The following is a 12,557-nucleotide window of genomic DNA, read 5'->3' on the forward strand; positions in this document are numbered from 1 at the left end:
ATCTATGAAGCTTATATGGGCTGTGGTACATTGACCATATTGATTTGAGTTCACCCTCTCCTATCAGATTGAAAGTGGAGATTGAGAGTGTTTCTTACAGATTTTCTTTCGTTCTACTCCAGTTGTATAGTGAATTTACTTTGGATACCTATAACTCCCCAAACTCAACGAAGCAGTGTGCTTCATTAAGCCTTAGGTGCTATTACTAAGCAGTCTAATTCTAGGGTATTATGGCTTGGGATACAGCCTTGCAGCAGAATCCATGGCTGTGTATCAAGACTAAAAACTGGCAAACTATCCCTCCCATCTAACCTGCCTTTCATATAGCTCAATAGGAGGCCAAAGGAGTAAAGAAGCACATTATAGTTATACTAATGCTAGTGATCTAGAAGAGGTTTGTGCATAACTGAAATTTCTGCTTGGCGTGTCAGCCCTCTGCTGAATCTGATGCAACAAGGAATTCCCAGGTGTATTAGCTGCAAGTTGATTTAGAGCCTGGCATGAGAAGGGCATCACCAAGAGGAACCAGCTTCTTAACAACGGTTCGGTTTTGCTTTTAGCAATTAAGGACAAATTCTATTTCACTCAACAGGATATGTTTATATCTAGATCCAACACTTCCCCCAAGAGTCAGCAAGAGCCAAGCCATCTACCAATATTCATTTTCAACCTTCAAAATACTCATCAACATAGCTCTGTCCTGTGGACTGTGCTCAACCTCTACAATGACAGAATACACAAAGTTTAAAAATAGGATGAGAACAAGCTCCAGGTCATCATACGATTTTTATAATATCACTAGTAGCTCTGCCTATGGTAACTCAAAGGATGTGCTATTTTAGAAGGACGAGAACATTATGTCATGTACAACACAATGTATTCTTCTTCTGCTAAAGCACAGTTGTGGTCCTGTTAAGGTGACAAAGTTGAACTGATATTAAGTTCTCTCAAAAGTTAATTTTCTTTTTACACTGGTGACCACAACCATGTCTATGTTGAAACGAAGATTAATTAAGAGCCCGTAGATACTGCGGTTTTGTTACTTTTGGTTCCTGTATACTAAAAATTACTTTTGCTTCTCCATAGTTATTGTTGAAGGATGACACAGAAATGTGTTATGTCTAAAGGGTGGATGACATGAAGTGTGCACATACATGAAAGTTCTGAAAATTTTACTAGTAGCTCTGCTGTGGTGTTGCTTAAGGTGAATAGGGGTATTATGGCAATTAATATTACCAGGGACATGGGGCTAGAATTTCCCTAACCTGTTTTTCTGGCGCCCTCACCCGAGGTGCGCCACTTTTGTCCGCCTCCAAGCGTGCCGAAAAAAGGCATCTGTATTCTGGCCGCTCCCCAGCCTCTCCTCCGTCGTGGCGCAGTGTGGCCCAATGGTTTGGGGGCGGAGCCAGGTCCCGGCGCTGAAAACAGTTCCGGGACCTCTGCGCGTATGTGCAGTAGCTCCTGGCAGGCCATTTCTGCAAACGCGCGCTGCAGCTGTGTGGGAGAGGCCCGAAGCATGCCGTCCCTAGCCCTGGCCAAATGGGCTCTCTCATCAGTGGCCCGCTGCATTCCCTAAGGTAGGACTTCTATTTTTTATTTGTTATTTACTGATTGATTTTGGTGCTTTAGGTGTAGGGTTCCTTCTATTTTTCTATTTATTGATTGCTTCATCATAGGCAGTCCCTCGAATCGAGGATGACTTGCTTCCACATCAAAAAGTTCACAGGTGTTTCAATGATGGACCTAAAATTCCAGGTCCGAACTAAATCTTGATGGGTGGAAGATGCCTGTGCGTGGATTTTTTTAACGTGTGGTAACCGTTGCACACCAGCCACCACACAGGCTTGACAGAGCTAGGTCTTGGTCCAGTAGCAAGGGTTAACCAAGACGACTGGAGACCTGCTCTGCTGCACAGACCTAGTGTGCACACATATCGCAGTGTGGGCTGACTCGTGCTGCCCCTGGGCCCTTGCCTCTTCTGGCCCCGAACTCACGCCTCTCCTGGGCCCTGATCACGTCCCTCTATAATCTCTCGCTGCTCCATCGCCCCGACCTCGCCGCTCCTGCTGTACCTGTTCACGCTCCAATCAGCGACCTGGACCTTGGTGACGTCCCTTTTCACTGCTGTTGCTCTCCTGCTCCAGCAAATGCTGCTCCTTGGAGTGGTACGCTACCACGCTGCTCCTTCCACTCCCCGGTCTGCTCCGATGGTGCTCGCAGACCGGGGGCCGCACAAACTGCTGGGCGAGGCTGCCACGCTGCTCCTTCCGCTCCCCGGCCTGCTCTGAGGCTGAAGTGGAGTCAAATATATTACTTTGGTCTTGGTGCTTTAGGTGCAGGGTTCCTTCTATTTTATTTGTAATTAATTGCTCATTACTTTTTGTGCTTTGTTTAATGCTTGGTGATGCTTTAAATTTAGTTACTTGCGCAGATTCCTTAACTCTAGGTAAGGTTTTTCTGTGCGGACAGAGGTAGCAACATACGCTGGCCTAAGTTAGTCTGGAGCAACTATTTGCTGGCCAAACGCCTAAAACAGGGTAAGTGGCTGGGAACAACCCTTTTTGAAAAAAAAACTGAACTTAAAAAAAAAACCTAACTAACTCACTTACACTGACGCAAATTAAATGGCCAGAATTGCAACTAAAAAGATAGTCCAGAAAAATCAAGTTGCTCCAAAAAAACCGAACAAATCCTGGGGAAACTTGGGCCCATCGACTTACCATCATTGGTGGCCCTGGGAAAGAGGTGTGAGGTCTGGCAGATGGGGACACACTGTCTAGGCGTACTTTGAGGGAGGACATAGGTCAGGGAGCATTGGGAAAGGAGTGCTGGGATTCCAGGAACTCTGCAGAGGGAGATTCTGGGAATACGGAAGTAGCTTCTAGAAACTGAGAAACGGGTCCTGATGATCTGGAAGTGTTGTATTAGGTAGTCTCAGGCTCCGGGAGTACTGGGGGTTGTTCTGAGATCAGAAAGCAACGGGGATGTGGTCTAAGGATTTATAAGCATTGAGGGGATCCAGGGATCTGGATGGAGAGGGCAAGAGTCTGGAAAAGGATATTTCGCAGACCAGCAGGAGTAAGTTTCAGGCATCGGTGGGATAGTCTGGCAGTATTGGGTATTGCTAGGATCTGCCAGAGGGAAAGCATGCACCAGCAGCCTTGACATGAGGGGGCACTGAAGAATGGGACCTAAACAGCGCTTAGCAACTTTCAAACCAACAAACCCCAATAATTCATCACATTTTTGCCCATCAAAACCCTCCCTTGATCCATTCATAGCCCCTTTTGCTCCTTCAGCAATCCTTCCCCTACTGCTTTGCCTAGTTTCAGATGGTTGCTATCCTTAATGTCCTGGCTTAAAGAAATTAAGGATAACCATTCTGGGCTAGAATTTCCCCTCCAATCGCTGGCGCCGGATCCTTGGTGGTATTCCGGCAGTTGAATCTTTTTAACTGCCGGAATATCATTGGTGTGCGCTCCCGTGATTTTCAGGTCCTCGATGTCGGCGGTGGCGAAGCCTAGCGACAGCGGACTGGACGACGAAAATGGGAGAAAACTCGGCGATCTCCTTACCTTTAGTAAGGGAAGCAGAACCACTGCAGAAAACAGCCGGAAAATCTTCTCTGCGCATGCGCGGTCATTCTCCCGCGATTTGGGGGTCAAGGGTGACCCTGCACATGCAGAGAGAAGAGTAGGACAGCACTGGACATCTTGAAGCTGCAGAGGTTTGGTTGAGATCAGTGAGAGAGGAGCTGAGAGGATTTTTGAGGTTTTTTGAGTACATTGATTGTATTCAGTATAGTTCAATTGTATCATAATATAAAATAATATAATTAATAAAATAACTAGTAATAATTATAATAATAGATCTTAAAATCTTAAAAATAATAGTAATAATGAATTAATTCCAAATATATGTATAAATAAATATCAAGAAAATGGAAAATCAAGCCATGGAAGTGGAGAGGGCATTAGATGGGAGGAAACAGGCCACTTGTTTCTAGGAGGAAGCCCAGAAGTCATTGGTGGACAAAGTGGAGGCCCATTGGAATCAGTTAACACGGGGTGGGTGAGGGAAAATCAGCAGTTATGGCAAGAGATCGCTGAGGCGGTGTCCTCTGTCACGTGCGGGAGCTGAACCAGTACCGCAAATGGTGGAATGATATTGTTGGGTCTAAGTGCTAACTTTTATCATGCATTGACGATTTACTCTTAAGTAGTGCCACGTTTTATTATGTTGTAAAGCTTCATGTAATTTTTATTTCCCATCATCGATCTCATTGTGTTAGTCCTCTGTATTTTCATGTGTTTATCATGCAACATTTCCATGCTAACAAAACTTAAATCGTGCACTCGTTGACGAAGGCTGGGGGACGGTTAATTGGGGATGTATACATATATAAGTGTATGTGGATGTATGTACGTATGCGTGTATATTCGGTATTAGTAGCTGTCAAATTAGTTCACACATATTTGTCACCTTTGCAGAAAAAAATTAGCCGTCAAAAGGGCAGAGCTCCGCAAAATGGGCGGTAGTCCGTCAAAGACAATTCCTTTGACGGACCTCGAGGAACGCGCTGCAGCCCTGACGGGGGGCGTATGATCGCACCACCCCGTGTGTTGGTGCCGAACCAGTTCTCCCTGAGGGTAAGTCTGCATAATCCCTGGACTGTACTACGGTCATGTAATTCAAACTTATGGCAATATAATGTAGAATGTAATGTAATGCTGGGAGCAAGAAATGTTGTTAGTTGTGAAATTATTTTTTGGTTTTTGGTTGATCACACTGTGCCACTTGGAAACCAAACTGTTTGGGACTGAAGTTTTGTTACATCATGTACTTTCTCGATACTTTGCTCTTGATACTTTCATGTAATGATTCTCAGTAAAAAATGTTTGTTCTCCACATAAGCCTGCGCGAAGTGAATTGCTCTGATGTTGTCTCTGACCCCTCCCCTCCCTTGTCGCCAACCATTGATGTTATATTTTTACAGTTGCACAGGTGGAACCGCCTGCCCCTCCCTGAGAGAAGTCATTGCAGGGAACACCAAATGAAGAGACGGTGGAAGAGACAGAGGAGATGGTGGCGAGGAGCTGCAGGAGAACACGCCTCAAAGCATTGTAACGGTGGTGGTGCAGGAAGAGGGAGGGGTGGCGGGACTTCAAGGGTCCTTTCTACCTGCGGTCACCGGTTCCTTGTCCGATCTTCCGGCCCGAGGAAGTGGGATCAAGTGGAATGCAATGGCACACACCGACCCCCATGGGAAATCCGCGGCGGCTGATCCGCCAAAGTGGGAACGCTGCGCGACAGGCAGATGCGAGCCTGGACATGGTGGGACTGTCCAGGATGAGCATCGACTTGATTCAAGAACTCCTCCAGGCCATTGCTGGGTTGTCCGAAAACATCACAGCTTTAGCAGCCCGTCAATCAGAGGACATGGCGGAGCTGATTGCCGCGGTGAGGGAGAACACTCGGACCGCCAATGCCAATGCAATGCAGCAATCGACGGTCATGGGATATGGCTCTGCACCCAAAGGTGCCATGCCAGCAATGGTGACAGCACCTGATCATCTGGAGGAATCAATTTCTTCCGATTTTGAAGATGGGTCCTTAGCACTTCCATCTTCTCCAGAACCCCCAAACATAGTGCTGCTATTGTCGCCCCCCCAAGCAGTCATGCTCGAGGTGCTCCACTGGTGCACGACATACTGATCCCGACGTGGGCAGGGCCAGGGGTATTGTTAGTGGAAGGAGGGGGTCAAGGCCAAGGGGGGATTGGGGTGGAAAGGACTTGGGACAGGAGGTCGCAGGTAGAATTGAGGGAGGGTGCAGGGGTGCTTTCAGTGGTGTTTATATTGTCGTTGATGTCGTTGTTGCTGTTGTCAAAATTTGTATTCAAATATACGTTATTTTATTACATTGTTAAAGTTTAATACAAATTACGAGTTTTATATAAAATTTTATTCAACTAAACCATTCTTATACAGTGTCTCACTTACTTCTGGGAAGGGGGAAAATATATCCTATTTGACAACTTTTAGGAAACACAACTTTAAATGTGTGATTGATGGTGTCGCTTGCAAACTCAGACCTCATCTTAGATAACCTAGACCCAACTGACTGGGGTTTTCTTGAATCTTGTGAACATCCGGTGTCCCTGACGATTACGTGTGCGGGAAGTGTATCCGCCTCCAGCTCCTGACAGACTGCGTTGCGGAGTTGGAGCTGAGGGTGGATTCACTCTGGAGCATCCACGATGCTGAGAATGACGTGAGTATCACGTGTAGCGAGTTGGTCGTACCGCAGGGAAAGGGTCCACAGCCAGATAGGGAATGGAAGACCAACAGGAAGAGCAGTGCAAGGAAGGTAGTGCAGGAGTCCCCTGTGGTCAACCCCCTGCAAAACAGATACACTGCTTTGGGTACTGTTGAGGGGGATGACTCATCAGGGGAGGGCAGCAGCAGCCAAGTTCATGGCACCATGGCTGGCTCTGCTGCACAGGAGGGCAGGAAAAAGAGTGGGAGAGCAATAATGATTGGGGATTCAATGGTGAGGGGAATAGATAGGCGTTTCTGCGGCCGCAACCGAGACTCCAGGATGGTATGTTGCCTCCCTGGTGCAAGGGTCAAGGATGTCTCGGAGCGGGTGCAGGACATTCTAAAAAGGGAGGGAGAACAGCCAGTTGTCGTGGTGCACATTGGTACCAACGACATAGGTAAAAAAAAGGGATGAGGTCCTACGAAACGAATTTAAGGAGCTAGGAGCTAAATTAAAAAGTAGGACCTCAAAAGTAGTAATCTCGGGATTGCTACCAGTGCCACGTGATAGTCAGAGTAGGAATCGCAGGATAGTGCAGATGAATACGTGGCTTGAGCAGTGGTGCAACAGGGAGGGATTCAAATTCCTGGGGCATTGGAACCGGTTCTGGGGGAGGTGGGACCAGTACAAACCGGACGGTCTGCACCTGAGCAGGACCGGAACCAATGTCCTAGGGGGAGTGTTTGCTTGTGCTGTTGGGGAGGATTTAAACTGATATGGCAGGGGGATGGGAACCAATGCAGGGAGACAGAGGGAAACAAAAAGGAGGCAAAAGCAAAAGACAGAAAGGAGATGAGGAAAAGTGGAGGGCAGAGAAACCCAAGGCAAAGAACAAAAAGGGCAACTGTACAGCAAAATTCTAAAAGGACAAAGGGTGTTAAAAGAATAAGCCTGAAGGCTTTGTGTCTTAATGCAAGGAGTATCCGCAATAAAGTGGATGAATTAACTGTGCAAATAGATGTTAACAAATATGATGTGATTGGGATTACGGAGACGTGGCTCCAGGATGATCAGGGCTGGGAACTCAACATCCAGGGGTATTCAACATTCAGGAAAGATAGAATAAAAGGAAAAGGAGGTGGGGTAGCATTGCTGGTTAAGGAGCAAATTAAGGCAATAGTCCGGAAGGACATTAGCTTGGATGATGTGGAATCTATATGGGTAGAGCTGCAGAATACCAAAGGACAAAAAACGTTAGTGGGAGTTGTGTACAGACCTCCAAACAGCAGTAGTGATGTTGGGGAGGGCATCAAACATGAAATTAGGGGTGCGTGCAATAAAGGTGCAGCAGTTATAATGGGTGACTTTAATATGCACATAGATTGGGTTAACCAAACTGGAAGCAATACGGTAGAGGAGGATTTCCTGGAGTGCATAAGAGATGGTTTTTTAGACCAATATGTCGAGGAACCAACTAGGGGGGAGGCCATCTTAGACTGGGTGTTGTGTAATGAGAGAGGATTAATTAGCAATCTCGTTGTGCGAGACCCCTTGGGGAAGAGTGACCATAATATGGTGGAATTCTGCATTAGGATGGAGAATGAAACAGTTAATTCAGAGACCATGGACCAGAACTTAAAGAAGGGTAACTTTGAAGGTATGAGGCGTGAATTGGCTAGGATAGATTGGCGAATGATACTGAAGGGGTTGACTGTGGATGGGCAATGGCAGACATTTAGAGACCGCATGGATGAACTATGACAATTTTCATTCCTGTCTGTCGTAAAAATAAAAAAGGGAAGGTGGCTCAACCGTGGCTATCAAGGGAAATCAGGGATAGCATTAAAGCCAAGGAAGTGGCATACAAATTGGCCAGAAATAGCAGAGAACCCAGGGACTGGGAGAAATTTAGAACTCAGCAGAGGAGGACAAAGGGTTTGATTAGGGCAGGGAAAATGGAGTACGAGAAGAAGCTTGCAGGGAACATTAAGACGGATTGCAAAAGTTTCTATAGATATGTAAAGAGAAAAAGGTTAGTAAAGACAAACGTAGGTCCCCTGCAGTCAGAATCAGGGGAAGTCATAACGGGGAACAAAGAAATGGCGGACCAATTGAACAAGTACTTTGGTTCGGTATTCACTGAGGAGGACACAAACAACCTTCCGGATATAAAAGGGGTCGGAGGGTCTAGTAAGGAGGAGGAACTGAGGGAAATCCTTATTAGTCGGGAAATTGTGTTGGGGAAATTGATGGGATTGAAGGCCGATAAATCCCCAGGACCTGATGGACTGCATCCCAGAGTACTTAAGGAGGTGGCCTTGGAAATAGTGGATGCATTGACAGTCATTTTCCAACATTCCATTGACTCTGGATCAGTTCCTATGGAGTGGAGGGTAGCCAATGTAACCCCACTTTTTAAAAAAGGAGGGAGAGAGAAAACAGGGAATTACAGACCGGTCAGCCTGACATCGGTAATGGGTAAAATGATGGAATCAATTATTAAGGATGTCATAGCAGTGCATTTGGAAAGAGGTAATATGATAGGTCCAAGTCAGCATAGATTTGTGAAAGGGAAATCATGCTTGACAAATCTTCTGGAATTTTTTGAGGATGTTTCCAGTAGAGTGGACAAGGGAGATCCAGTTGATGTGGTATATTTGGACTTTCAGAAGGCTTTCGACAAGGTCCCACACAAGAGATTAATGTGCAAAGTTAAAGCACATGGGATTGGGGGTAGTGTGCTGACATGGATTGAGAACTGGTTGTCAGACAGGAAGCAAAGAGTAGGAGTAAATGGGGACTTTTCAGAATGGCAGGCAGTGACTAGTGGGGTACCGCAAGGTTCTGTGCTGGGGCCCCAGCTGTTTACACTGTACATTAATGATTTAGACGAGGGGATTAAATGTAGTATCTCCAAATTTGCGGATGACACTAAGTTGGGTGGCAGTGTGAGCTGCAAGGAGGATTCTATGAGGCTGCAGAGCGACTTGGATAGGTTAGGTGAGTGGGCAAATGCATGGCAGATGAAGTATAATGTGGATAAATGTGAGGTTATCCACTTTGGTGGTAAAAACAGAGAGACAGACTATTATCTGAATGGTGACAGATTAGGAAAAGGGCAGGTGCAAAGAGACCTGGGTGTCATGGTACATCAGTCATTGAAGGTTGGCATGCAGGTACAGCAGGCGGTTAAGAAAGAAAATGGCATGTTGGCCTTCATAGCGAGGGGATTTGAGTACAAGGGCAGGGAGGTGTTGCTACAATTGTACAGGGCCTTGGTGAGGCCACACCTGGAGTATTGTGTACAGTTTTGGTCTCCTAACCTGAGGAAGGACATTCTTGCTATTGAGGGAGTGCAGCGAAGGTTCACCAGACTGATTCCTGGGATGGCGGGACTGACCTATCAAGAAAGACTGGATCAACTGGGCTTGTATTCACTGGAGTTCAGAAGAATGAGAGGGGACCTCATAGAAACGTTTAAAATTCTGACGGGGTTAGACAGGTTAGATGCAGGAAGAATGTTCCCAATGTTGGGGAAGTCCAGAACCAGGGGACACAGTCTAAGGATAAGGGGGAAGCCATTTAGGACCGAGATGAGGAGGAATTTCTTCACCCAGAGAGTGGTGAACCTGTGGAATTCTCTACCACAGAAAGTTGTTGAGGCCAATTCACTAAATATATTCAAAAAGGAGTTAGATGAACTCACTACTAGGGGAATCAAGGGGTATGGTGAGAAAGCAGGAATGGGGTACTGAAGTTGCATGTTCAGCCATGAACTCATTGAATGGCGGTGCAGGCTAGAAGGGCCGAATGGCCTACTCCTGCACCTATTTTCTATGTTTCTATCACGTAACTGGCTAAGCCACTCACAATGCAACAGCTCTACCAAGCTGTGAGCATTCTCACTGGTGCATAAATTACAGTTGTGACACCTGCTACAGTTGAATAGCCCCACGACCGCACTGTCAAGCCACGTGAAGAATAGAAACATAGAAACATAGAAAATAGGTGCAGGAGTAGGCCATTCGGCCCTTCTAGCCTGCACCGCCATTCAATGAGTTCATGGCTGAACATGCAACTTCAGTACCCCATTCCTGCTTTCTCGCCATATCCCTTGATCCCCCTAGTAGTAAGGACTTCATCTAACTCCTTTTTGAATATATTTAGTGAATTGGCCTCAACAGCTTTCTGTGGTAGAGAATTCCACAGGTTCACCATTCTCGGTGAAAAAGTTTCTCCTCATCTCGGTCCTAAATGGCTTACACCCCTTATCCTTAGACTGTGACCCCTGGTTCTGGACTTCCCCAACATTGGGAACATTCTTCCTGCATCTAACCTATCTGAACCCATCACAATTTTAAACGTTTCTATGAGGTCCCCTCTCGTTCTTCTGAACTCCACTGAATACAAGCCCAGTTGATCCAGTCTTTCTTGATAGGTCAGTCCCGCCATCCCGGGAATCAGTCTGGTGAACCTTCGCTGCACTCCCTCAATAGCAAGAATGACCTTCCTCAGGTTAGGAGACCAAAACTGTACACAATACTCCAGGTGTGGCCTCACCAAGGCCCTGTACAACTGTAGCAACACCTCCCTGCCCCTGTACTCAAATCCCCTCGCTATGAAGGCCAACATGCCATTTTCTTTCTTAACCGCCTGCTGTACCTGCATGCCAACCTTCAATGACTGATGTACCATGACACCCAGGTCTCGTTGCACCTCCCCTTTTCCTAATCTGTCACCATTCAGATAATAGTCTGTCTCTCTGTTTTTACCACCAAAGTGGATAACCTCACATTTATCCACATTATACTTCATCTGCCATGCATTTGCCCACTCACCTAACCTATCCAAGTCGCTCTGCAGCCTCATAGCATCCTCCTCGCAGTTCACACTGCCACCCAACTTAGTGTCATCCGCAAATTTAGAGATACTACATTTAATCCCCTCGTCTAAATCATTAATGTACAGTGTACCCCACTAGTCACCGCCTGCCATTCTGAAAAGTACCCATTTACTCCGACTCTTTGCTTCCTGTCTGACAACCAGTTCTCAATCCATGTCAGCACACTACCCCCAATCCCATGTGCTTTAACTTTGCACATTAATCTCTTGTGTGGGACCTTGTCGAAAGCCTTCTGGTTACTTGGATGTCCACCTAGTGACTGACACCCTTCTCCCCCCACCTCAGGTCGCTCTAAACAACAGTGACCGACTCCCTTCTTCCCCCCCCACCCTTCAGGTCATTCTGTACACATAGTGACACCACATTGCACGGATGCAACCCCTCCCTCCCCCCCGCCCCACGGCCCAGCTACTGCCAGCATCAGTAAAGGGGGGTTGGGGGGGCGATGGGGAACATTTCCCAGAAATAACTCATGTTCAGCAATGAATAGCTAAGTGGGCATGACTCCAATGGCTTCTTCCTGAGTGGTGTTACATATGTTACAAAATTAATTTCCTACCACCCATAAAATTAGCCATCGGCGTGTTACACAGGTACTGGTCAGTTACTCCAGTCAAACAGACGTGAAACAATCCAATCCAATCCTCTGCAATCCAATTGGGTTTATTTTTTAAATAATGTTTCGAGAGGGAGCGTCCGTTTTCTGCGGAATCAGAAATACACCAGGCAGCATCGTTCAGCAAACACCGAGTTCAGTGTGTCTCTGAATTCACGGCAGCTAGCAAGACATGGCGAGGGAGGGGAGGTGGTATTGGCGGGGGGGGGGAAATGGGTGGGGTGGGTCTGCTTTGGAGCCGATCTGTCAAAAAAACGAAGCCCAAAGCTAAGGGAATGATGGAAGACAGTGCAAAACATAGTAAAGGTCCCGAGGGATTAGAAGGGCAGGTGTATGAGATTACAACATGCTTCAGCTATGCGCCTGTCCCAGACAGTTTGTGTATATTTTTTGGGAACATCGATTAGCTGATTACATTGTGGCTTGAGTTCTGCCATGCTTAGTGTGAATATGAGGTTTTTTATTTTATTTTTCTTTCATTTTATTACCAACAACTAAGTATGACATTACTGCCTACTGATCGGCAGTTACAAGTTTTCTTCATTATGGTATGTCGTTATGGTATCGGCTACTATATCAGGTGACAGAAGTGATATGCCTGATAGTTCTGTTGGAGCTGGCAAAAATGTAGTTGAAGATGCAGTTGTTGAGGAAACAATGAAGGTATAGGGAGGACCATTCATGTAAGGGGTGGAAAGGCTAGTTATAAGGTCTCCTCAATGAAATCCTGCCAAATGTTTCTTGCAGCTGGTGATAGTGGCCTACCAGCAGCACCGT

The 12,557-nt window shown here is 46.4% G+C and overlaps 1 protein-coding gene across 5 annotated transcripts in view; it reads right to left on the reverse strand.

Moving 5' to 3' along the window:
• The window catches only part of chst10 (carbohydrate sulfotransferase 10), a 144,560-nt gene that overhangs the window by 97,606 nt on the left and 34,397 nt on the right, over positions 1-12,557 (reverse strand). The window contains exon 1 of one of the 5 annotated variants that reach the window (XM_070892074.1): positions 3,576-3,648. The exons of the other annotated variants lie outside the window; for them this stretch is intronic. Within the exon in view, the coding sequence (XP_070748175.1) occupies positions 3,576-3,633 (58 nt within the window). The 5' untranslated portion in view covers positions 3,634-3,648. Of the gene's footprint in view, positions 1-3,575; positions 3,649-12,557 lie in introns of those variants that run through there. 5 annotated transcript variants of the gene reach the window in all.

Source organism: Pristiophorus japonicus, chromosome 10 (genome assembly GCF_044704955.1).
Source record: "Pristiophorus japonicus isolate sPriJap1 chromosome 10, sPriJap1.hap1, whole genome shotgun sequence".
Classification (NCBI taxonomy): domain Eukaryota; kingdom Metazoa; phylum Chordata; class Chondrichthyes; family Pristiophoridae; genus Pristiophorus; species Pristiophorus japonicus.